Source organism: Gaeumannomyces tritici, assembly GCF_000145635.1.
Source record: "Gaeumannomyces tritici R3-111a-1 unplaced genomic scaffold supercont2.3, whole genome shotgun sequence".
NCBI classification, from domain to species: domain Eukaryota; kingdom Fungi; phylum Ascomycota; class Sordariomycetes; order Magnaporthales; family Magnaporthaceae; genus Gaeumannomyces; species Gaeumannomyces tritici.
Window position 1 is genome coordinate 3660191 of NW_008804547.1, and position 24806 is coordinate 3684996.

General features: G+C 60.1%; 6 protein-coding genes across 6 annotated transcripts in view; 4 read left to right on the plus strand and 2 right to left on the minus strand.

The window, feature by feature from the left end:
* Positions 1-2425, plus strand: part of GGTG_06328 (hypothetical protein) — a gene marked incomplete at its 3' end in the record, with an annotated part of 3741 nt that extends 1316 nt beyond the window's left edge. Inside the window, exons 2-3 of the mRNA XM_009224145.1 lie at positions 699-1734; positions 1995-2425. Coding sequence (XP_009222409.1) covers positions 843-1734; positions 1995-2425 — 1323 coding nt within the window. The 5' untranslated portion in view covers positions 699-842. The remainder of the gene's footprint in view (positions 1-698; positions 1735-1994) is intronic.
* Positions 2426-3795: 1370 nt separating this feature from the next.
* On the plus strand, positions 3796-5278 carry GGTG_06329 (hypothetical protein; the record flags this gene model as incomplete). The annotated part of the gene is made up of 3 exons (XM_009224146.1): positions 3796-4030; positions 4651-4739; positions 5078-5278. The coding sequence occupies exons 1-3, from the start codon at positions 3835-3837 to the stop codon at positions 5276-5278; spliced, it is 486 nt and encodes a 161-aa protein (XP_009222410.1). The 5' UTR covers positions 3796-3834.
* Positions 5279-8220: 2942 nt separating this feature from the next.
* Positions 8221-17285, minus strand: GGTG_06330 (hypothetical protein). Its single transcript, XM_009224147.1, has 4 exons — positions 17046-17285; positions 14513-16964; positions 9809-14461; positions 8221-9708 (listed from the first exon to the last, which is right to left on the minus strand). The coding sequence occupies exons 1-4, from the start codon at positions 17171-17173 to the stop codon at positions 9001-9003; spliced, it is 7941 nt and encodes a 2646-aa protein (XP_009222411.1). The 5' UTR covers positions 17174-17285; the 3' UTR covers positions 8221-9000.
* Positions 17286-18161: 876 nt separating this feature from the next.
* Positions 18162-19185, plus strand: GGTG_06331 (hypothetical protein; the record flags this gene model as incomplete). Its single annotated transcript, XM_009224148.1, has 3 exons — positions 18162-18339; positions 18843-18907; positions 19073-19185. The coding sequence occupies exons 1-3, from the start codon at positions 18212-18214 to the stop codon at positions 19183-19185; spliced, it is 306 nt and encodes a 101-aa protein (XP_009222412.1). The 5' UTR covers positions 18162-18211.
* A 243-nt stretch (positions 19186-19428) lies between these two features.
* On the minus strand, positions 19429-21613 carry GGTG_06332 (amino transferase). The gene is made up of 2 exons (XM_009224149.1): positions 19904-21613; positions 19429-19780 (listed from the first exon to the last, which is right to left on the minus strand). Exons 1-2 carry the CDS (start codon positions 21425-21427, stop codon positions 19523-19525), a joined length of 1782 nt encoding a protein of 593 aa, XP_009222413.1. The 5' UTR covers positions 21428-21613; the 3' UTR covers positions 19429-19522.
* A 956-nt stretch (positions 21614-22569) lies between these two features.
* Positions 22570-24789, plus strand: GGTG_06333 (hypothetical protein). The gene is made up of 3 exons (XM_009224150.1): positions 22570-23261; positions 23331-24245; positions 24328-24789. The coding sequence occupies exons 1-3, from the start codon at positions 23159-23161 to the stop codon at positions 24396-24398; spliced, it is 1089 nt and encodes a 362-aa protein (XP_009222414.1). The 5' UTR covers positions 22570-23158; the 3' UTR covers positions 24399-24789.
* The last annotated feature ends 17 nt before the right edge of the window (positions 24790-24806 follow it).

The window sequence follows — 24806 nt, forward strand, 5'->3', positions numbered from 1 at the left end:
ACTGCATCTCCCTCACTTGCCTGCCGATCTGCCTGCAGCCATCCCATCCCTTTGTAGCTTGCTTCGTGTGCGTCTTTTTATCTTTATTATACCTGCCCGGCCTGCATACCCGCCTCGTCTCCCCTCACCCTCCCCATTCTTTCTCCTCCTCTTGCTCATGGGTACCTCCAATGGCCACCTAGCCGCTCACTCGTGTCCCTTCTCCTTCTGCTGAACTTTCCCTTCACCCTCATTCCTCATTTCTTCCTGCATCCCCTCCTTTACTCCCTTTTGCCTAGTTTTTGGGGCTTCCCACATGCCCGTCCTGGCGGAGCTGCTGGGGCCCACCACACTCGTTCAGCTTTGCTTCTTTTGCATGCCTGCCCTCCTACCTACCTGACCTAGCTGCATAGGTATAGCTATACATACATAGCCGTCCTGTCTGCTTCGGGCCTTTTTTTTTTTCTTCTTCTTGCACATACCTCCTGGGCACTCTCATCCTCTCGCTCGTGTCTGGCCATCTTTACAAACACCTTCACTCCCGGGCTTTTCTGTGGCCTGGCCATCTCGTATCCGCGTCCCTCAGTTCACAACCAAACACAGCATCGCCCCTCCTTGCCCCCCGTCCGCACAGCCACCGGAGCTCATGCACCACCGGCACGCACCTACACAAACACACACTCAGAACTTGTGCACACGAGATGCTCACCGTCAAGCAGCCAGTACACTACGGGTTCAAATCCGCCCATGACCTGCCAACTCCGCCAAGCACGTCTCGGCCGTCACCCCCCTTGATATACCAGGACGAGGCCCTAAAGCGGCCCCACGCGATCCCTCGCACCACGAGTCCCTCCGGTCAGCCCATGTCAGGTCCTCACCGTGGCCTGCCACCGCCGGCGGCCATGACCTTGGCCCAGCCGCCGCTTCAGCACGGTGCTGGGCCGCCGCCACCAGCAGGGTCACAGATGGGCCAGGTTTCTGCGCCCCCACAGCATTCAGTACACCAGCAAAATTCATCGCTGGGCCAGCTTCCAGCCCCTCCGCAGTGGCAGCAGGGCCCTGACGAGTCCATGAGGGCATGGCTCCACGCCAAGGCCGAGGAGGAGAAGAGGAGGCAGGAAGAAGAAAAGACGCGCCAGGAGTCGCTGCGTCTAGAGCAGCGAAGAACAGAGCACGAAATCCTCAGGACGTCGTTGCAAGGGGGAATACCACCTCCGATGGTGCCCGTTGTTTTCGCTGGCATGGGAGGAAACATGCTTCCACAGGCCGCCCTGGAATGGGCACATCAGTTTATGCACTCGCAAGTGCAGTCGCATCAGCAACACCCACACCAGCCCCAGCCCCAGCTCCCGCCCGCGTCCGGGCATGTATCTCCCGAGCACAGGCGAGACTCGCAGTCGCAGGCATACGGCGCATACCAGCCCTCCGGCGGCGTACCCCCGACCCCTGGCTCGATCCAGGGACCCCACGGCTCATTCGGCAGTCACCCCCCCGGCTCTCCTGCCAGACCCCGTGGCTACAGTGTCCCGGGCGCTCGAGCTCCCCCTCCCCCCGGTCCCTCGAACCTTCCGGCGCTGAACACCAACGTCCCGCAAGGAGGGCCGGGCGGGGCGCAGCCGCCACATGCAGGAGCGGTGTCGGCACACCAGCAAAGCGATCAGGCTCAGTCCTCACCTTCGATATATTTCCACCACTGGCATCCGCCGGCGAGCCAGGCCGCCTCGGGCGGCTCGAACCAGCCGGCCACGCCTTCGGGTTCGTCTACAGCCAGAACACGCTCTTGAGGGGGGATCCTCTCTTCTGCCCTCCCTCCTGATCCTCCGTACGCCGTTATTTTTTTGTTTTGGTTTGGCCCGGGCTAATTTTCCTTTGTTTACGCAAAGAAAAACCACCAACTATCGGGGAATCTCCGCAACGGAAACGAAAGGCGACGGGACCGGTACCGGGGCCACCGCCGCCCAGTTCGCAGCAGCGACTCAGATCGCCACCTTTTGTGCACAGCTCAACCTCGGCAGGGGGACGAAGACGTGGACACATGAGGCAGCGGAGCGATCTCTCTCTATATCGACCTTCGGGGCGCGGTAATGGAGGCCCCGGCGGGAGACAGGACCCTCCGGGAGGAGGCGGATACGGCAACATGTCGCCTTCATACTCGTCGGCACCTTCGAGCGCGAGGGAGGGAGACATGTCTGGGGAGTCTTCACGACAGCAGCAGCACCACGCAAATCAACCACAACATGCACAGCAACAGCAACAGCACCACCCGCCACCGCAAGGGCCACCGTCTCGCAGCGGGCCCCATTCCGTCTCATCGTTGCTTTCCGAAGAGCCCTCTCCTAGAACGATGCAGTATCAGCCCTCGGCACCCGAGCCGGAGCGGAGGGATGATTCACCAGTTGGTACGACACGAAGCGGCGGACCCATGCGCCCGCGAAACAACGAGTAAAATATTTGCCGTCTTTGTTCCCCGTTCCTAATCGGGGGGTTTTTTTTTCTCTTCTTTTTTGTTTTAATTTCCATCGCGTTTCATCCATGCCGAAATGTCATCCGCGTTACCCAGGGCCAGCAAAAGGAAGCAGGGAAGCAATCCCAATACCTCCAGGAACAAAGCATCCCTCCCGGCTCAGAAACGAGAAGCACGGCCCGCTCTCGGACCAGGACGGACAGGCTGTCTGTCAACCATTTCGGCGTCGAGATGCCGTTTCAGGAAAGCCGTCTAGGTTTCTACCAGGGCCATCCCTGCGTCCTCCCGAAGGCCGCTGCGCAGGGGGTATGGAAGCTGACTGGGCCAATCTCATTTTGCTGGGCAGGCAAGCCCCCCCTCATTTTTTACGCCAAGAGGCCTCCTTTTCTGGCGCAGCAGCATGGAACACTCAAAAGGCCACCCCGTTTCTTTTCCCTCCCGGAGCGGCCTTGCTATCTTGTCGTTCTGCTGAACGAGTCATCCAAGGTCACCCGACCGTGTGTACAACAAACAAACATCTCCGGCCCCCCCTGTAGGTTGCGTCCATGTCACGGCCCCGGCCTTGCTGAGAAGCCCGATTCCTGGAAATTCGTCATGTCCCAAAGGGGAAAACCGCAAAACAAACCCACAGGCTTAGGTTGGCAGTGCATTTCCCGTGTGTGGAACACGGGAAGGGGATACAATTGGCGTTGATGTGTGATTTTTTTATTGTTGACATTTTGTCTTTTTAAATTTTTTCCCCATTCGTTCGTCTCATTTCCCTGTTTCTTTCGGACTTTTTTTCTCTGCCTTGGCGAGGCATACTTCTGCGCATATCCGCCACGCGGGTGTGCGCAGGGTTGGAGTTTTATGCATAGCTGGTGTCATTCTTTTTCCTCCTTTTTATTTTTCCCTCATATTTTCCTTGTTCAAATCCTGTCGATGGCGGGAAAAGCTTGTATGATACCCGGTACGAAGATCTGCGGCGGCAGCAAAATTTTCACACACACACACACACTCGATTTTACTTATTTTGACGAATAATAGGAACCGGTTGACGCAAAAGCCAACGGTGGCCAGGTTGTTGGCTGCACCCCACGTTGATCCTCGGAGCAATACTCCGGAACGGTGATCTTTTACTATATTCCGCAGCGTCGCTCACGCACTAGCCACATTGCACATACTGTAGGTGGTTGTAGTGGCTGACAATCTCGGAAGCCGGAGGAGGGGGGGGGGAGGCCACGCGCTCCCACCCTGGCTCCTTGGTTGGTGGCTCCTTGGTGCGGGCTAGCTAGCCCGGCGGTGCTATATTCGGCTGTTCTTTGGCCGGTTTACATGGCATGCCATACTATATTTATCAGGCCGTTTGCGGAGACCACCCACCACTAACCTCGCGCCTCTACGGCCAACCGATGGCCCCAGCCGTTGTAGCGTGGATGGCACGCGCGCACACACACACACACACACACAAAGTCACGCACACACCCATTCGGAAAGTTTGGCGTGCTTTGACTTTGGGGGCTAGTGTGGTTTCTCAATTTCCCCCGGAGAAGATGGAGGGTGGGGATGGGCTTGTGGTGGTGGTGGTGGTGGTGGTGGCTAGGTTGTGTATGTGTGTCACATTCGAGTTATCAGATTGGCTCAATACCGGCGAAACCATGAGACGATCTGCCGCCATCCATGACGAAATCCTGGTGCTGACGGGGCAATATCAGGCGCTGGCTGCTCTTGGCCATCCGTCCCGGGCTTTTGCTTACTGTAGGCAGGCAGTTGCCACACACCACGGTGAACTCTGGCGATAAGAGGGCACCGAAAACGGGGGTGTTTTCAAGAGAATGCAACTCTACCGAGCCGGGGAGGGGATCTGATATCTGATCTTTTCTGGCCGGTAGGGTGGTGGTGGGCTCCAAATGCCCTGGCCTGGCCTGGCGGTCCCGGCTCCCCGTTACTTATTATAGGGCTGCGCAGGCGCCCTGATGCTACGCTGTGGGCGCCGGGCCCTGTTAGGCGCCGCCTCTTGTCGGGCTCGACGACGGCCTGCGAGTGGTGGATTTGTCGACGAGGAGGTGGGGAGGAGGGCGGGACGGGCAAGCGTCGGTCATGCTCCACTTTACCTCCACTTTTCTCCTCACCACCCCGCGCGCGCGGCTTTCCTATTGCGATGCCCTCACTCCTATATGTTGGGATTTTATCGCTATGATGCTAATGTTGTTGTTATTGTTTGACAGCTTTTTATCTGTTACTTCGGAGAATTTTCCGACCGACCCAGGGTAGGTGCCTGCAAGGTGCCTGCAAAAATGAGGATTTCCCCCCCTCTGTAAGCAAGCGACGTTGAAAGATGGAGTTGCCCAACCTGAAATCCTAGGGGAGTGGAGTCGGTGGGATGCGACTTCCACCTTTGGAGATAGACTACCCGTTTTTGGAGAGGTCTGATAGACGCCCGTGTTTAGTCCTCGGCCGTAAAGAAGGCACGATATGTCTGGTCAAGACGTGCCTGCCGTGTGGATGGCGCGCTAAACAAAGTTGGCGGCCTGAGCGCCACTTCGCTTTTGCTCTTCGCTTTTGTTTTCCTTCGCTGTTTCCCTGGAACGTGCCGTCCACGTGCGCCGCTCCCACAACACCATTCCCTTTACCATATTCGTGATTTGTTTTTAGCAGCAGAGAGCACAACACTCGCCCTGCTCCTGGGCGGCAGCCGATGGCCCCTCCCTCCTCGGCGGAAAACAGGGCACGCCCATTCGGCGCGGACACCACAAGCGTCAGACGACTTCCGAAATAAGCGCCGGACCCCGCACCCGTCGTTCCGTGCGACCCAGGCACACGGCTCAGCGTCCAGCGCCCGGCGCCAAGAGGTAGGGACAAGTGGGGCCCTGGCCGTGTGGCGCGGCCGGAGAGCCGGGGGTGGGTGAGGGAGGGAGGGAGATGTGAGATGCAATGTGAGGGGCCTCTGCAGCGGACGGGAGAGAAGGGGACGCCAATCCATGCCCCTCCCTACCTTCCCAGGCAGGGGATGCGTGCGAGACGCGGAAAGGGGAGAGCAGCCCATCGAGGCGAGGAGCCGAGATTTGATCCGACTCGCCTCCAGAAGGGGATGACTGCAGCTGCGACTCTCTCTCTCTCTCTCTCTCTCTCTCTCTCTCTCTCCCTCCCGTGGGTTACCACCTCATCCAACAAGAGCAAAGAGCACGAATACCCCATGAACCAACCCTCCACCACGGCCGGCCTTCGAGGCCTTCACCTCTTGCTTGGCTCGTCGCATCCGGTTGCTTGCAGCCGGTGTGTTTCCATCCAATTGCCCCCCTATCCCGGCCCCGGATCGCTGCCTCTCCATCTATCGCTCACTTCTAATCCACTCACTCACTCACTCGCTCCCCCCCTTCCTCTGATCTGCGCCGCCTAGCCATCTTGGCCTCTCTGGTCTGGTCCAGGGAAAATCACGGCCGGGGCGATGCGTGAATGCTACCCCGTATCGTACGTGCGTTACACCCCGATTTAGCCAACATGAGCAACAGCCACGCTGCCCGCCCATTGCGGCCTTGGCCATCTGGCTAACCGCCCCGTTTACGCCGTGGGACGGTTGGTTCTGGGCTCGCCCGTCTGGTCTCTTGTTTCCTCACGGCTCCTCCTGGCCTGTCTTGCGGGGGCAACCGTTTTGTTTGGCCTCCTCTGGCCGGCGGGGGCAGCAGTCCAGAACTGTCTGATGCGATAGGCTTCCTGGCGTAATAAGCCCCCGGTATAACAAACTCGGCTGCCGGCATATGACCGTCCAAGCCGGATGGGAGGGAATGTTATTGCATGCGCATGCAACGACACGGTGCAGACAGGAAGAGACAGAAAAAACCTCAACTGTGGCTCCCGTCGCCTGTTGTGTCTGGGAGACGAAGTGGTCTCCTTTTCTGGCCGCTTCCGGCTCGGGCAGGATTTGTGCCGGCCCTCGCCTACTAATTATCCGTCCCTCTCTCACTTCCGCAACCATAAACTGCGACCGGTCTGGCCGACATGATCGGATCCAGAACACAATTGAGTGTTTCTCGACATTGGTTGGCCACGCTCTGGCCCGCGGGGCGCTTTCGAGACGACGAGCTTACGAAATCAGTCGCTGCTGCACTCTCGGCTGACGAGCGCGGCAGAGAGAGATCTGCGAGCAAGCCATCGGTTGGCACGGCCCTGTTCCTTCCTACGACCCTGCTGCCGAGCTCCTTGCCGAGCCGAAATAGGACGTCGTCAGCACTCTCGGGACAGAGATGTGTCAGCGCACGAGTGGTTGCGACCCCAGGGGGCGACAGAGAGGCGCGATGCGGCCAAGACGCTGCAGGTTAACCGCGGCGGAGACGGCCAGAGGGATCTAGCCCGTCGCATCTCGTTCCTGTCTCCCTGGTAAGCGCGCGATTCCTTTACCCATCTGTCTGTCTCTAGTTGCCCGTCCCCTTCCCGACACAACTGCCATGAGGCTACGAGGAGATTTCATTTCGACGAGAGTGGTGCCCCAGGTTCCTGCTGTGGCCGGACAAGGTTGGCCTTCAATGTTCATGGTCTCCGGCACTTTGCTGGCCTCTCATTGGCTTGCTTGGTTGGCCTTATGTCTGCATTTTTTCTTTGCCCTCTGAGCTTTGACTGGATCGGTGGCAGCCGAGAACCTAAGTAGTCGGGCTGGGTCCAAGGTTCTTCGTTACGCGGAAAACCACTTGGGAGGAAGACTGTCGAGCGGCAGGCTCAGCATCCCGATGGGATGAGAGGGGTTGTGTGCCTTGGCTTCTCCGCCCGCCTCGCTTCTTCGTCTGGTCTGTCTACGTGTCCAGGCGCGAACGCAACCAAAATGCCCTTGCTGGCTTTCCGATATTGGGGCGTCAAAACTTGTCTCGACTGCGCTTGGATCTTTTTGCTGTGGCCATTTGGCGATGGTTTCATATCCAAGCCTGAGCGACAGCCCATAGTCGAGTCGCGCCCTAGGGAGCTAAGCCACGACCGGCTTCTCTCTCGACTCGCCGTATACCAGCCGCTAAGCCCTTGGTGATGCAAGAGGTCGTTGTTCTGCAAGAAAAAGATGCATCTCGGCGCGTCTCGCCCGCCTCTGCGTTTTATGCTCAACATCTAACGCACACCAAGAAGCAGACAAGCATTTCTCGCCCGACGGCCCGGAAGCTGCCCGTCAAGTTCACAAGCCCCGTAGAACGCCAGAAGGAAAACACCGATGGGTGAACACGTCAGCATCCTGCCTCTTTCCAGCCCACCATGACCACCGACCAGCACTTGCAGTTTTCATCTCAAACCCGGGTACATGGCCCCGTTCGTTGCCGGCCAGGTCGCACGCCCCCTTCCCCCCTCCCCAGACAAAGTGTCTCGTCTCCAGGTAAAACGAAAAGAAGAGAAAAAAAAAGAGCACTTGTTCGGATGGCCACCCCAAAAGGATGACTGATGGAGGGGAGGGCTTGCTGTCTTGAAAGGTGTGCGATGTCCGCCGCGCAATCAATAATGACAAACCACTATACCCACGCACGCACGCACGCACCCCTCGCCGGACCGGGCCGCTCGTGCCCGAGGAGGAGGGATTCCCCTAGTAACACCGAGTTCTAGCCCCCGAGTAGTGGGAGCAAATTTGCCTTTGTATTTTATTTCTCCTTTGCCATATTCGTCACTGTTCTTTTCGCCCGGGGTCTTTTTTTTTTTTGAACGGGGATTGGCCAGGTCATGCGTGACGTTATGGATGCACGCATCAAGGCAAAGTGAAAAGAAGACTGATCGTCAATCACCGGAGCAAACAATCAGCAGGCATAAAACACCAAGAACGACAGATATGCCGTGATTTGACCACATTGGTCATGTAACTTCGCTCTGTGGTCAATTTTGGGTTTCTTTATGCCATCGGCTTCGTCTCTACTTCTTTGAAAGTATTTGCGGATCGTAAAGTTACTAGGAGTACTACATGTACACCTGAATCATGAGATAAAGATAGTCACCAACCCAGACGGTTGGTGAGCACAATTTCGAACGCCGTTGAACCTGTATCCCACAACCGCGGAAATCGGCTTCTCTGCGGGGGGAAATGATGGTGAAATGAAAGGGATGTGTGCACCAGAAAAAAATGGGGCCCCATTTCCAGCAAATAGAGGGGAATATTTTGAAAATGGTTAGAAAGAGGAGGATAAGTCGAGAACGCCAAGTTCAAAAAAGAGAGATAAACGACCCAACCGAGTGTCTTTCAAGTGTATGTAGGGAATGGAGATAGCGTGATAGATAAGCAAAGTACCAAGTTGGTCCCTGTTCGCCATCCTCCATGAACATGCTGTGATCTGATGCCGAGATGCGAAGAAGCAAAAAAAAGAAAAAAGCCCATTGATGTAAAACATAAAAAATAAAGTCGAAAAAAGAGGTCATACGAGACATCTGTAGCTAGACGTAGGATGGGGTATATAGAGGACACACACACACAAACACACTTTGGAAATGTGAGATACTGCGAGCCTGGATCGGCTTGCAGGGATGACGACCTCTTGGTTTGAGGCCATCCCTCCGGACGAAAAAAAAAGAAAAGAGGAACTCCTTTTTGGGCAAGCCCCGAGGCCTCTCTCCCTTCAGGGCTAGAACGGCCCCTGGTCGGCGTAGCTGCTGCTGAGCCTGTCCTTGCTGGCCCCGGAGCTGATGGAGGCTACGCTCTGGTGGCTCCTAATGCTGCCATTGTCCCCAAACCTTGCCGGCTCGAATCCGCCCGTGCTGGCCCTGGAGCTGCCAAAGTTCAGGCCGCCGCCGGCTTCGAGTAGCGTCTCGGACGAGGTCGACATTCGATGCGGCCCCTTCTTCTTCTGGAGCACCGCCGGCGCTTTCTTCTCCGTGGCTGGCGGCGCCGAGGCGGCGGCATCTCCACGGTTTTTGGTCAGCTTCCTAGGCTGGCGCTTGGAGGATGAGGCCAAGGTGGATATGTCGGTAGCAGACATGGAGCCGGAAATCGATCCCGAGATGGAGCCCGAGTCAGACAGGCGCGTATCGCTGTTCGATGTTGGCATCCCCTGGACGACTGGCGATGTGATGCTCCCGAAAGAGCTGCGGTTTGCCGGCGCTACCGACGGCGGACCGTCTCTGACAGGAACCTCTGCCAACACTAGCCCGCTCATGGCCGATGGTCGCGGGCTGGCTATGGGAGGCGATGGCCCGCTGCTTCTGGGTACCATGACTGGAGGCGATGGTCCTGCCGGTGCCGTCGGGCTACCCACCACGGGTGATGAATGCGGGCTAGGGCTGAGCGAGGGTGACGACGGAAACATCGGCGAGCTGAAGCGGTCGGGAGGGGGCTGTCGTGGCAGGGGCGAGCACGCATGTCAGCAAAGGGCATCCCTACAAATTTGTCACCATAACAAGACTCGCTTCACAAGCTTTCACAATCAAACCTACCGCGGTGCCAACATAGGCTTCTAGTTTCTTCTTGAGCACCTCGGAGCGGACGGGCTTGGCCAGGTAGTCGTTCATGCCGGCAGCCAGGCACTTCTCGCGGTCGCCCTGGATGGCCGAGGCGGTCATGGCGATGACGAGGATCTTGCTCACGGCCTCGATGGGGTCGCGGCGGATCAGCTTGGTGGCCTCGTAGCCGTCGAGCACGGGCATCTGCACGTCCATCAAGATTATGTGGTAGGGCTCGTCCTCTTTGGCCTTCTGGCGCAAACCTTCGACTGCCTTGAGCCCATTGTCATAGGCGTCGACGCGCGTGTATCCAAGGCGCTGTGCGTACTGGATTGCGATCTTTTGGTTGATGGCGTTGTCCTCAGCCACGCAGATGCGGATCTGGTCGCGGGGAACCCGCGTAAGGTCCAAGTACGGCGCCAGCCCGGCCTCGCGGTGGTGCTGATGGTAGTGTGTGTGGTAGTGCTGGTGGCGCGATGACGAGTCAACGAGCTGCTGGGCCGGGAGCCCTTTGAGCTGTTGCTGCTGCTGCTGCTGTTGTTGTTGATGATGGTGGTGATGGTGCTGTTGTTGGGCCTCGCCGGCAGACACATCGGGCCTCGCCTTGTCAAAGGTGACGGTGAACCATGCCGTGGTGCCGACGCCCTCCTGGCTCTCGAGGTGGATGCGGCCCTTCATCATGGTCTCGACGAGCGACTTGCAGATGCTGAGCCCCAGGCCACTGCCTCCATACTTGCGTGCCGTGCTCGGGTCGGCCTGGCTGAAGGGGACAAACAGCTTGGCCAGCTGGGCGGGCGGGATGCCAATGCCCGTGTCGCGCACCCAAAAGGTCAGGGTAGCCTTATCCTGCGTCTCCTCGTCGAGCTGGGCGCCGATGGTGATGTAGCCGCTGGCGGTGAATTTGAGGCTGTTGCCGATCAGGTTGCCCAGCACCTGGTGCAGGCGGATGGGGTCACCGTAGATGAGCAGCTGGGGCAGGTTGATCTCCTTGACGATGACCACGTTCTTCTTGGGCGTCTTCTCGCGGTTGCTGTACGAGACGGCGCGCACGACCTCGCGCACCATCTCCTCGGGGTTGAAGGCGATGACATACAGCTTCATCTTGTCGGCCTCCATCTTGGAGAAGTCGAGGATGTCGTTGATGACGGTGAGCAGCAGGTCGGCCGACACGCGAATGCTGTCGGCCATCTCAAGCTGCTCCCTGTTGAGGCTGCTATCGCGCAACAGCTCCGAGTTGCCGATGACGCCGTTGAGCGGCGTGCGCAGCTCGTGCGAGACGTTGGCCAGGAAGATGGACTTGGCCTTGGCCGCCTCCTCGGCTAGCTTTACGTTCTCGTTGGCCTTCTTCTCGGCTGCGCGCGCCTTGGCCTGCGCCTGCAGCGCGTCGGCCAGTGCCTGCTTCTGGAAGGACAGCATCGTCACGTTCTCGGCAGACACCTTCTCGACCGCCTTCATGGTCAGCGCGTTGGCGTAGCTGATGGAGATCTGGTTGACCAGCAGCTGCAGAACCGTTACGTTGCGGTCGGTGAAGGACTGCGGCAGGCCCTCGAGGTACAGCACCCCGAGCATCTTGTCGGCACCGTGGCAGATGGGCATAGCGATGACGGCCTTGCCGAGCGGGTTGAGTCGCAGCCAGTAGCTGCTGACGTTGCTGAAGCGTTCGTCGCCGATGATGTCGGGCACGAACACCATCTCGCGGAACCGCGTGCTGTACAGGATCACATTCTCGGCCACGCGCGAGCTGCCCTTAAGAATCGTGCGCGGCTTGTGCGTCTCGGCCCCCTTCTCCGGGTCGCCCATAGCCGCGACGCTCCACTGCTTGGTGCCCTCGTCCTCGATCACGATGGCCGCCAGCGTCGCCGCGCCGCCGCACGTCTGCAGGATCACGTCGCACATCGTCTTGAGCAGCTCGTCCACGTCCAGCACTGACGAGATGACCTGCGACGACTGCAGGATGGCGTGCAGATCGATCATATCTAGCGTCGGCAGCCCGGCCCCGGCCTCGGCCGCGCTCGTCAGCGACATGGATCCGCGCCACGCCCCGACCCGCTCGCCCTTGAGCTCCGCCATGCCCGCCTGCGTGAGCTTCCGCGCCGTGCCCTCCTCGCCCATGGCCTGGTGGAACTGGTCGTTGGCCGCCGAGGCGCCGGCAAAGTCCGTCTCGGTCTGCATCCCGGCATCCGCCGTGCGGTGGTTGCGCGCCGGCCCGCGCATCACCACGCTGTGCTCCACCTCGATCGCCTCTGCCACCCCGACCGCGCCCAACTGCCGGTAGAGCCCGACCGCGTCCTTGAGCGCCGACCGCGCCGACCGCCATGCCGATAGTCTGATGAGAGTGCCTGCCATGAGATAGCTGCCCAGCGCCTCCTCGAACACAAACTCGTTCTCGGACGCGTGGTCCAGAGCCTCCTCGTACTTTTGGATCGCCCGCCCCTGGTCGCCGGCTAGCTCCGCCATCTGGGCCTCGAGCAGCCGCGACCACGACAGGTAGTTGACGTCCGAAACCACCTGCCAGTCCATGATTCCCCGGTGCAGAGACTCGAGCTGCCGGGCCGTCACCTTGACGGCCTCTTCGTGTGGTCCGGCCGCTTGCCTCGTGCGCGGGTCGCGTCGCTGGCGGAACAGCTGGCCGGCAAGGGCGAGACCGTAGAAGAGCATGGCGAATCTGGTGTTGCGCGCCGACCAGATCAGATGGGAGTTCTCGACGCAGAACTTGCCCACCTCGACCGCCCGGTTGAGATGTCCGTAGAGGAACAGCGGGGCCAACTCGAGCGTCTCGTAAAAGAGCAGCGATCGGTTCCCGTTCTCCGTGTTATTGGCCAGCCAGCTCTTGTAGCCCGGCGAGTTGTGGTGCTCGTCCGTCATGATCTCGGTCGCCTCCGAGACGCGTGTCTTGCCCTGCAGCGCCCGGCAGACCTGGCGGACGGCCAGCAGCATGGAGCCGCCTCGCGAGTCCTGGTTCCAGTAGGGTATCTCCTCGCAGCTGTATTCGCACAGGCCCTCGAGGTCGATGCAGTTCTCGCTGGCGAAGAAGCGCAACTGCGCCCCCAGACCGATGGCGAGGATGGCCGATATCCGGTCGCCCGCCGACGCCGCATAGTCGACTGAGCTATCTAGCTGGCTAGCCGCGAGCACGACCGAGTACTGGGCGTGCTCTACGAAATTAGCGTAGATCATGTAACCTCGGGCCATGGAGAAGGGGTCGCGCGTCATGTCTAGCAGATCGAGGCAGTACGACCCCAGCTCCAGGGCGAATTCGATCCTGTTGAACCTCGACAGCGCGATCATGGACATGTGCAGGAAGGCCATGCCCGACTGCGGCATGGTCCCGCGCCTGAGGTGCATACCCAGCATGCAGAGCGACAGCTGGTAGAAGCACAGACAGTCGCTCCACCAGGCCGCGCTGATGGTTTCGGCTAGCACCGCACCCAACGACATGCCTAGGGCCGGGTCCTGTGTGTTGGGCGGGCTGAGGAGGTCTTTGCGGTCCATGCCCCTGATCTGCGCCGAAAGTTTCTCAAACTCGGCGTCGCACTCCTCAAAGGTCGTCGAGTCGTTGTGCTCGACGCCCATGGTCCCGAGGCACTCCTTGAGACAGTCGAGCGCCTTGACGGCGTTCCCGCTCTGGGCGTAGACCCGCGACTGCAGCACCCAGGCCGGCGCTTTGTCGAAGACCGTCTTGGCACACTCGAAGACCGTATTCAGCACGCCCGTGGCGAGCGGCAGCTGGCCCATGTAGAGATAACACTCGGCCGCCGCTAGGTAGAGCCGCATCGTCTCGTTGTACGACACGTCCTGGTTTGCGTCGTCCCAGGGGTCCTCCTGGAGGAGGGCGAGGGCACCGCTGTAGAACTTGGCAGCCGTGGGCCTCGCGCCGTTGGCCGTCGCCGCCTCTGCGCACTCGAAAAGGAGTGTGCGGTACGGCTTCCTGTCCCTGACGCGGTCGTGGAAGATGCTGAGCGCGTTGCAGATGTGCGACGCGACCCCGTCCCGCGACCGGTCCTTGTTGTAGTGCTTCAGCAGCGTCTGCGCGATGACAAAGTGCATCTTGTGGGCATCGCACTGGTTGATGTTTGCGGCGGCCTGGATGTAGCGGTCGTGGGCGAACCGGAACCGGTCGTCCCGGTCGCCCTGCACGACGATGTACGCCTGCACGGCGGCCTGCAGACCCGCAACCGCTTCCTCCTGAGAATAGCCTGTGGGCTTGTGGCTGCTTTCCCACTGTAAACCAGCGTCGTCGAACTCGCCGCTAAGCAGATGGCACACCAGCTCGAACGAAAAGTTGGTGCCGAGAAGGGCTGCCCAGGACAGTACCGCCCTCGACGATGGCGGCAGCTCGTCTAGCCGTCGTGTGATGAAGTCGGTATTGAGGACGTCGTAGTTCTGCTCGCCCTGGAACTGCTCGAACAGGCGGTCCAGGTCAAAGTGCCACTGGCAGTCGCGGTAGTCGTACCAGATGCACTTTTTTCGGTGGCACGCACTGAGCATCTCCCGCATGTAGAAGGGGTTGCCCCCGGTCTTGGACTGGACGACGAGAGCCAGAGGGAGAATGTGTTCGGGCGGGGAGCAGAGCGTCGTCGATACGTACTTGACGATGTCGTTCTCGCCCAGTGGCGAGAGGCAGATCCTTGTCACCGTTGGCCCCGTCTTGGGGTAGTCGGCCGGCCGATTGGTCGTGTAGATTGGCATCTCGTGCACCGATATTGGCGAGCGGATTAGCGAGCCGTCCAGGGGCTCGCCCTCGGGATCTGGCGGATGTAATATTCGCTGCATCCGCTCCGGGCTCAACTCATCCGGTCGGTACGTGATGATGATGACTAGCTTTAGCCGGGCCGCAATGATCTGCGTAATCAGATCCATGGACTCGTCGTCGGCGAAGTGCAGATCCTCGAGGCACAGGCAGATGAACTTGTGCTGCGTGAACATTCTCAGGATGTCGAGGTAGGTGTTGACAAGCCGGATCGACTTGGCCGAGCTCCCCGAGCGGAGGAAGTCCTGGGAGCTCTGGATCGACAGCCGTGAGCTGTGAATCGACGAGCCCGGCGACGAACCGCGGCGCTTAGCTGGGGCCCGGCCTGCCCCACGGGGAGGGGGAGGCTGCGTCGGGCCTTGGGTGATTGACGGAGACCGTACCACGCCGGGGTCCACGGGGCCGAGGAGAAACTCTGGCAGCCCCAGGACCTTGTGCAGAGAAGGCCATACGCCGTGCACGCTCTCCTTCAACTCCTTGTGCAGGGCTGTGTCCGTGTTCCTCTCGCCCCAGAGCTGCCTGACCAGCGAGGACAGGAGCCTCAACACAGGGCCGAAGGCGGTCCTCTTGGCGGTGTCGCACTTGGCCGTGGCAGAGTAGCCCCTGCGCCTGTTCTCCGAAAGGACCGACTGCACAAGGCAGCTCTTGCCCAGGCCGCCGGCGCCCTCGACCGTGATGATCTCGCAGTGTCCCCTACGGCGGAACCTGGCCGAGCCGAGCTTCCTTCCCAGGCTGACCGAGTCCATGGCGGCGCTGTGGCGGGAGGAGGTCTCTCGGTCGGCGGACATGACGGTGTCGGCAATACTTCGGGTGTCGAAGGAAACCGACTGATGCCTGCTATCCCAGTGTCTGGGCGGCCCACGAAGGCCTGAGAGACTCGGATGCCCTGAGGAGGGTGTCTCGAGGGACATGACCGAATCCCGGTCTATGCTATGAATCGAAGGGTGGTAGCTGTTTCGGGTCTTTGGATCTGACGCGATTGTCTGGGTGAAGGATCCGCTACGGCGTGTAGTCCCGTCCACGGAACCTGTCCCCTCGCTCGACACCTCGGCGTTGTCGATTTCGTTGGACAAGGCGGAGCCATCTGACATCCTGTTGGGATTGTTCCTCTGTTGCATCACATGATTCTTGGCGGCACGCTCGATGACACTGGCCAGCTGCTCCTTCTCCTGGGCCCTGCCAATCATCGAGGTTGGCAGCATGAAGAACGAAGACACGTCCTTGGACGCGATCTGCCACTCCCTGAGTGCGAGGTGGTCTCCGTCCAGCAGGAACTCCTTGACCTTCTCCAGGTCGTAGCGCAGTCCGCTCGCCGAGTTGTAGCGTTCACCCATGTTCTTGGAGGTACACTTCTGGATTACCCTCCCCAGAACCTCGGGCACATCCAGACGCACTACCGAGACGCTCGGGATGCGGCGGTTGAGCACGCCCTGGACCACATCGAGAGGCGAAGGACCGTCGAAAACAGGCTTCTGCGTGAGTAGGGTCCAGAACAAGACGCCTAGTGAGTAAATGTCGGTGCGCGTATCAGGTTCGGCCGGCATACGGCCCGTCTGCTCGGGGCTGATGAACTGCAGCTTGTTCTTGGCGCCTCTCTCCTTGGACAGTGTCGACCAGCCCGTGCTGGTGAGCCCATGCTCGAAGGACCTGACTCCAGACCCCAACGACACGAACTTGACCTGTTCGGTCTCCAAGTTGAAGTGGAACGCATCGCCTCTGATTTCCCCGTGGACGATCCCCTGGCCGTGGTGCAGGAGCTCGAGGCACTTGGCCGCCCCGATGGCAAAGTCGAGAAAATGGTTCAGCGATATCGGGGGCTCCAGGCGGAGCTCATCGGGTCTTGGTTGGGCCTCGTAGCCATCTCCAGACTTTCGCGCCCAGTACCAAGCGGGACCCATATCCAGGACTTTGAACAGATAATTGGGGCCCGAGTTGGTGTAGATGGCCACGACAATGGGGCCTCGGTCGCCCGGCTGTGGCGCAAGGCGGATGAGATCGATGGGCTTCGCGATATGCTCGCCGTTGTTGTCGCTGGCGGCGATGAGACTCTTTGCGACGTGGAAAGCCCTCTCCTCGCGAAGCACATGGAAGGACACTCGGGCAACAACGGGCTCCTCGATCAGCGGGGACTCGGCCGAGTTCGAGTGGGAGAGGGGCGGCGGAGACACGGCGGAGGGCTCGCTCCCGCCGTCGCTGGGGGCGGCCGAGAGGCTGTTGTTGCTGAGGGTGTCCATCAGCCCGGGTCGGGCCAGGGACACTTTCGAGAACGATCCGGGGCTTCCGGCATACTGCGGTGAGGGGGCGGGAGGCTGCGACGGAGAGTACAGATGACTGGGCGTCGGAGCCTGTGTGTGGGAGCTGCCGGCGTGCGCCGGGACGAAGCGAGTGCCGAAGACATGCCTGCGGAGGGGCACCCAAGTGTTAATCGACACATTTCGTCAAGGCAGGCTTGCGGGGACTTCTCTCTATCGGAACCCTCACCAATTGTCGAAGCTTGAATGAAAGATGGGAATGCTGTCGTCCCAGGTGTATCCAGCTATCTGTCTCAGACGCTCGACCAGTCGGGCGGGCGGGTCGATCTCGTCCGCCGCAATGGCAGACCCGTCCATGACGACAGGGGGGTATTTTGCGGGGGTGCGGCGCGGGTGGGAGGAGCGGTTTTATTCCGTACCCTCAAGCGGCTTCAATAGCGGCAGTGGTGGGACGATGCTCGCAATGTGGAAGACATGTTCGTGCTACTATTATGCTGGCCTGGCGCCGAGGGGTCGCACAATGCGAGCAGGCGCGGCGCGGGGGGCGCTGGTGGGGAGCGTTTGACGGGATCGAGGCAGCTGCGCAGGCGCGATCTATGGCGACGCTCGACAGCTCGGTACGTCGGTGGGTAGAGTAAAAAGAAGATGACGACAGAAAAGAATGGCGACAACAGAAAAAGAAGCCCAAAGAAGAAAAAATGATTTGCCACCACCAAGTCAAAGCACGAACGAAGGTCGATGAGAGGTGGAGGCAGGCAGGCAGGCGGTGGTCAGGTTCAGTGGCAGGGGTGCGGGCCGGCGGCACGCAGTGTTTCGCGGTTTCGTACGTCAGCTGTCCGCCGTCGGCATAAAAGTCTGGTGTGCTGTCGGCAGGGCGCGCAGCCTCGGCGGTTTGTCTCTGGCGCAAACGCCGTCAACGGGGTTTCATCGACTCTGGCGGTAGTCTGTCTGCCCGTCCGTCCAACCAGAACAAACGCCAGCCGCGAGGTGCGAGACGGGGTGACTTGCTCGCTAGTCGGAGCGAAGAGAAAGAAAATAGAATAATAAGGATGTGAGCAAGGGCTTGAACCGCACAAGCAAAGCGCGGAAAACGTCGTGCGGGCCGGGCTGACTCTGGGGTGGGTACAGCCGCTCGCACCTGCCCGCGGTGGTGGTTGGTGGTGGTGCGCCGGGGCGGTTTTTTCTTCGTTCAATGTTTCTTTCCCTTAGGTTCGGTCGGCTCGCGATCCGAGAACAGAGCTAGCTGGAGCCGAGCTGGAGAAGATCTGGAAAAGCGGGCACGGCAACTCACGGTAGCTGTCGGCGGCCCTCAACAGCGCAAAAACGGCACGTAGCTTGTCTGGCTCCTTCCGGGAAGTCTTCTTCTTTCCCTTCTCTTGTTTTGGCCCGTCGGAGATGTGCAAGGATGGTGCTGGCTGCACCGAAACTGGGCAGGGCGTCACTCGAGGTGGGCGGGACCAGCAGCAAAAACCGGGGCTTCCCAAGCTGGATGAGGAGCTGGGTGAGGAGCTGAGCTGGATGAGGTGATCTCCCGCCTATTCTCAGAACCCAGAACAAACCCCATCGTCTTGCTGCCTCGGCCATGCCACCTTGAACCTCCAGACTGGCACATGTTCATGCGCCTTTGCGCCTCTCTTCTTGTCAGCTAGCCAATCTGTCTTCTTGGGGCCTGCAGCGTGCAGCACCGAGCCTTCCGTCGCACGCAGACCCCAATCCCACCTCGGCGTGAGCTGCTATCTTGCCCAACTTCCAGGCTCGGCCCCTGCCCAATCAACAGGGGCCAACCCGCCTTTCGGTTGCAGCTTATGACGCAACCCATGTCTGCGCTGGAGGACCGACACTGTGTGCCTATGTCAGAGCGATTAGACACATGGCGTTAAGCTGCAATCAAATATACCAGGACGAATGGAAAAGAGTCGCACTTGCTTGACTGGCATCTCGATCCCCTCGATATCTGCGATATTACTGTACCCTCCCCTCGTCCACCGGAGAACCTCTCTTTGGAACCAGCTTACCGGCCCACCAGTCGGACGCCGCACTGGCAGGCTCATTTGGGAGGGGCACTGCTGGGCTATTCTAGCGACGGTGTCAGTTAGCTCACCACCACCTACGTCAGTTCCCGCCTGTATTGGGCTAAAAGCAGCTAGGCAGGCCGTGGGTGTTTGTCTGAAAGCAGACCGTGCACGAGGGAAACTTGCTATTGGGCTTGACCTGGACTCCCATGCTGCTAATACCCTGTTTTTCGAGTTCTCCCAGTTGGCGATACCAAGGGTCTCGTGTTGGAGCAAGCTTCGCTGACCGCCACGAGGGAATTATACAGATCTCAAAGATCGGGATTGTCGGTGCGGTGGGCAGGCCCTGAGGAATAGGAACGAGACCAGTAGAAAAATTTAAAAAATAAATAACAGGATTAAGAATTACAGGAACAAGCATGAACAACATGAATAGAACAAAAATAAGAGGGGTGCATTCATCAAAACCAATATTTTATGCGGGGGAATGTCTGAGCACAAATCCAAAAAGGGAAGGACTTACGGAACTACAGATTCTGCTCTGGGACCTGCACCGGAAAGAGCCCATCAAATCCACAGCTCACTTGGCAATGTTCTGGTACGGTTTCTGGGAAGGTAGAGTTCGGATGTGCGTTATTTAGAGTTTTTAGGATCAGGGCGCTAGCTATCAGAGACGAGGAGCTGCTCCTTGTCCCTAGCTCAGCTTGAAGCTTTGCCGCACAGCCTCCCCGAATCTGCGGATGGCCTCGGTCATATTCTCGGGCGTCGCGGCCGCAAATGTGGCCCGGAAGTAGAGCCCGGTCGGCTCCGAGCCGTGCTCGGCTATGAACCAGGACCCCGGGGCCACGAGGACGCCGCTGTCGATGCACCTGCCGAATATGTCCTCCTCCAGGTTCAGGATGCTGCGGCTTGCCGCGTCTGGGTGGCGTGTGTGATCCACCTTTAGCCAGTGCTGGTGGCGGGTTCGTTGAGCGGTTAGCATATGGGAGAGGGAACGAGGGTAGAACATCAAGAAAGAGGGATCGCCTGGCCGGCACTAGACGAAAGGAGAAAAAAAAGGAGTATAGGTACTCACAAACATGCCCGCCCGCGGCGGCGTCCAGCTGACGACCTCGCGGGGCAAAAAGTCCTCGCACGCGGCCATCATGACGTCGCGGCGGCGCGTGTACTCGGCGCGCAGGCGCATCAGCCAGCGCAGGTAGCCCTCGTGGCCCCAGCTCTCGTCGAGGAGCTTGTGCAACAGCACCTGCGAGATGCCGCTGGGCCCCTGGTTGCACGTCTCGCCGTGCCGGATGTAGCGCTCGATGACCTGCTCCGACCCCGTCACCCAGCCGAGCCGCGAACCCGGCACCACCACCTTGGAGAAGGAGTCCATGCGGAGCACCCGGCCGTCCACGTCCATGCTCAGCAGCGTCGGGATCAGCCCGTCGAGGAACTGGTCAGTCGACTCGGGCGCGGTCTCCGCCGCCGCCGCCCTACCCCGCTGGTACGCCGGCATCTGCAGAAAGTAGTAGGGCTCGTCCTCCAGGATGAAGACGTCGTGTCTGCGGCAAACGTCGTAGATGGCCCGCCGCCTCGCCTCGCCCTGCGTGGCGCCCGTCGGGTTCTGGCCCGAGGGCACCGTGTAGAGCACGTGCGGCTTCCTGCGGCCGCCCCTGCGCACCGGGTCCCAGCCGCGTAGCATCTCGTCCATGGCGTCGGGCAGCAGGCCCTCGGCGTCGACGGGCACGCCAAAGACGCCGAGCCCCAGCGGCAGCGCCGTCTCGACGGCGGTCGAGAAGCTGAACTCCTCGGTCAGCACCGAGTCGGACCGGCCGCGGCCGTCGCAGAAGATGCGCAGGGCCTGCTCGAGCGCGCCCGTGCTGCCCACCGTCAGGCAGCTGCGCCAGTCGGCGTAGGGCGGCGCGCACACGAGCTCCGTGTGCTCCGTCACGAAGCGCAGCATCTGCGCCGAGCCCGTGGCCTGCCCGTAGTTGAGCGCGATGCTGAGGTCGTACACGGCCCCGCCCTCAGGGTCCGCCGCCGTGTCCCGCACGTCGTACTTGCCGACGCGCACGTCCTGGCCCGCCGCCCGCGTCTCGGCCTCGGAGAAGCCGCCGGCGACGGTCGGTATCCGCATCGAGATGGATTCGATCGGGAAGTTGTCCGGGCACGGCAGGCCGCCGCCCAGCGAGATGAGCCCGGGATTCTTGAGGTGCCGCGCCGCCTGCTTCAGCTTGCACGGCGCCCGGCTCGCGCTCTCCGGGCTCAGCATGTGGTCCCACCGGCGCGCCAGCGGCTTGTCGCCCGGCGGGGACACCTTGAACATGTCGCTGTCGGACGCCGCCGCCGTCAGGGCCACCAGCTTCCCCGCCTTCCGCCTCCGCTCCAGGATGTCGGAGATGGTGATCCTCTGCTGGCGCCTCGGAGACGCCGCCGCTACACCTGGCTGGGTCTGTTCCGCATCACCCGGGACCTGCTTCGCGGCGGACCCGACAACCTCGGAGTTGCGCCACGCAGATCCGTGAAAGCCGCGCCGATAAGCGGGCTGGGCTCCGGGGTGGGGGCATGGCCTCGGGACCGAGGCTCGCAACGCTCTCGGCAGCACGTATCGCTGCATCGTGGGTGGGCAAACACACCCTCCTAATTTCTGAAAAGCGAGTATCAAGGGACGGGAATCAGAAGCTCAACATGTATTCAGGTCCATGTCCAGGTTTCAGGGTGGTTTGTGTGAAGAGAGGCGTCGCAGTTCTTGCCTGGCCATGTTGATGTTTAATAGGGCGCTTCAGCGGTGCCTATCTAAGCAGCTCCGACCTTGCTGCCGGTATCGGGCGGCAGTGGCGCCCTTTGTGTCACTAATGATATCCGCAGGCGGTAGTAGTGCTAGAGCTCAGGGGTCGTTTGAGGGGTAACAGTGCCGCCAATAGCCGCCGCTAGCCCGCATGGATCAAACAGGCGTTGGACTGCTGACCATGCTCGCGACAGCGTCTTGCTGGCATTCCCCTGATAGGGCTAATTATTAGGTAAAATAAAGGAAACGACCCGAATGCTTGGGCAGCGGCCTGTTGGTGGCATATTCCAATCTTGAAGCATCCTAGCCGTGGTCTGTAAGACAAAGAAAGTCCATCCAACAAAACCGGCTGTGCTCTCATGCGACTGAGATGCATGATAGTGTTGTTGTAGGGGGTTTCCAAGGGATGCCACTGGCTGGCAGGTCTGTCGTGGGCCAGGAGGAACGAGTATGGCAGCTCCGCCGTGACCGAGACAACACGTATATTCATGTCTCCATCTCGAACCATGTCTTTTTGTCCCTGACGCCGTAGGACTGGGCGGGCCTCGGCTGCTTTTTGTGTCCAAGCATGCACCTCCCTACCTAATCTATCTGCCCAGACCCTTACCGCCGCTCGATACGTCACCCGGCAGACATTAACCGCGCCGACCGCCTGTTGGAGATGCCAGCACATTGGCACTATTGGCGGCATGGCACCATGGCACCATGGGATCGAGTTCCGAACCTGGATCCAAGATTTTGGGATTCCCAGCCACCGACTCCCCTGGGCGGCGATTGCATCAGCCACGGGTCCGAGGCCAATGGGATCGCTTAATTGCGGGCCGGTCCCCAGCCACACGCACACCCCCTGCCAGCAAACCCACCAGTTTCCCGCCCAACCACCCTCCGGAATAAACACGGCCATGGCAAGGAGCCCAATTAGCGGCCCGGATTCTTGGTTTTCCCTCGCTTTTTTTTTTTTTTTGCGCCAGCTCGCACACACCCCCAACTCCCCTGGTTTGATATGCCTGGCGTTCTTTGGCGCCCGGGCATGGGCGAATCTGCCAACGCTGGATGACGACGACAAGCGCTGACACTCACACCCTGCGCCCACCACCCCTGCCTTCTGGGCTTTTCTTGCCGGGGGGTGGTTGGGACGCATGGCAGTGGATGCATTGTCTTAAAGACGGCGCGGAACCTCCCTCGCTGCAAGGGCTGGCTTCCCGAATGTAGCTTTACCTGTTCTCGATACACCACCCTCCAGATCTCCAAGTGCTTCTCCAGCAGACGACTTGTCCCGATACTCGTAATACAAACCTTCCGTGTCGGCAGCTCTTTCATCTCGATTCTCTGTCTGTTCCCGTCGAGCCCTCGGGTGGGCGCATTGGTTGCTCATTGAACCTCTCTCCTCCTGCGAAGGCCGTGTGACTTTGGGAAGCGAGGGGGGAATTTGGCTCGGAGAGCGGGCGGCGGCGCTGGAAGCAAGGCGCTAGCGATATCGCAGGTTCCCTCCCAGGGGCTACGCGATATTCTATTCTCGCCCTCCATCTTTCTCCATCACTCTCACACACGGCATTAAAAATGCACTTCGCAACGAGGTTAAGGGCGACCGCCCTCGGCGTGGTGGCGCTTAGCGGGCTGGCCCTGTCTCAGACTTGGTCTGCATGCAACCCCCTACACACAAGTAAGTGCACTCAAAGAGGCAAGGGGGAAGGAAGGGAGGGCGCAATAAAGCTAACGAGCTCACCAATAGCATGCCCGGCCAACACGGCGCTGGCCATGACCGTCAACGTCGACTTCACAAAGGGCGCCGTCGACGCCTTCCGGCCCAGCGGCGGCACGGCGCCGACGTACGGCAGGGACGGCGTCTCCTTCACCGTGGCGCGGGGCGGCGACGCGCCGCAGCTCATCAGCGTCTTCTACATCATGTTCGGCCGCGTCGAGGTGACGATGAAGGCGGCGCCCGGCAAGGGCATCGTCAGCACGCTCGTGCTGCAGTCGGACACGCTCGACGAGATCGACCTCGAGTGGCTCGGCGCCGACGGGTCCGAGGTGCAGTCCAACTACTTTGGCAAGGGCCTCACCACGTCTTACAACCGCGGCCAGTTCCACAAGAACCCGGGCAACCAGGACCGCTTCATCACCTACGCCATCGACTGGACCCAGGACCGCATCATCTGGTCCATCGACGGCACCGCCGTCCGCACCCTCAAGTACGCCGACGCCGAGCCCGGCCAGTACCCACAGACGCCCATGCAGGTCAAGTTCGGCGCCTGGTCCGGCGGCGACCCGGCCAACCCCTCGGGCACCGTCGAGTGGGCCCGGGGACCGACCGACTACAGCCGGGGGCCCTTTTCGATGTTGGTCCGGTCTATCGTCGTGGCCGACTACTCTAGCGGGAAGCAGTACAAGTACAAGGACACGTCGGGCACCTGGCAGAGCATCGAGGCCGTCGGCGGCTCCGTCAACGGCAACAAGGATCGCGCCGGCAGCATCACCGTCACGGCGACTGCCGCCGCCGCCACCTCGCTGTCGCCCTCGGTCCCCGCTGGCATCGGCGGCCCCGCCGCCGTCAAGCCCTCGGCCTACCCGTCGCCCTACCCCGTGCCCGAGGGCTGGAGGATCCGGTCCGACGGCAAGCTCATCCCGGCCGCTGGCGCCCTGATCCGTATGTCTAACCCTGTCTCTCCGCTTCTCTCCACTGCCATACCTAATTCGTGATACTGACATCGTCTCCCTGCGCCCTTCAGGTCCTCCCCATCTCGCTCTCATTTTTGGTCCTCTTATCCTGTGTCTAGTCGTTATTGGCATTAGGCGATGAGGTTGACTATTTTATCTCTCTATTTTTATTCCTAGACAGACATTTCTACTACTTTTTGTCTGCCCGCCCTCTTTCATCATTGCATACTATCCGGCGTTCGGTCAATGGGGGGTAAATAGCGCTTGTTTATGAGCACATCCGGCTCACTTTTCAACGTTTGGTTTCAAGACGGAGGTTAAAACGCATTGGCACGGTGCCTCCATGGTCTGCATATGGGTACTGAGAGCACCTTGTTGGGTTGTACATAGGTTCGGGATGTTGGAACAGATTGTGTGCTCGGGTTATACCCCTGGGCCATATGACATACGGTAGTAAAGTGGGAAGAGAATCCACTGGACCAGCATGACGGATAGTAATAGACACACACACACACACACACACACGCACGCACGACTTTTAGTCATCTCA

Bases quoted from the DNA above. Each gene is read 5' to 3' on its own strand.
- GGTG_06332 (XM_009224149.1), bottom strand. From the start codon at position 21,427: ATGCAGCGATACGTGCTGCCGAGAGCGTTGCGAGCCTCGGTCCCGAGG. The intron at 19,781-19,903 runs GTGAGTACCTAT...ACCCGCCACCAG, and splicing joins CGCCGCGGGCGGGCATGTTT to CACTGGCTAAAGGTGGATCA.
- GGTG_06333 (XM_009224150.1), top strand. From the start codon at position 23,159: ATGCACTTCGCAACGAGGTTAAGGGCGACCGCCCTCGGCGTGGTGGCG. The intron at 23,262-23,330 runs GTAAGTGCACTC...GCTCACCAATAG, and splicing joins ATGCAACCCCCTACACACAA to CATGCCCGGCCAACACGGCG. The intron at 24,246-24,327 runs GTATGTCTAACC...TGCGCCCTTCAG, and splicing joins GGCCGCTGGCGCCCTGATCC to GTCCTCCCCATCTCGCTCTC.
- GGTG_06330 (XM_009224147.1), bottom strand. From the start codon at position 17,173: ATGGACGGGTCTGCCATTGCGGCGGACGAGATCGACCCGCCCGCCCGA. The intron at 16,965-17,045 runs GTGAGGGTTCCG...GCCCCTCCGCAG, and splicing joins CATTCAAGCTTCGACAATTG to GCATGTCTTCGGCACTCGCT. The intron at 14,462-14,512 runs GTGCACGAGATG...GACTACCCCAAG, and splicing joins TAATCCGCTCGCCAATATCG to ACGGGGCCAACGGTGACAAG.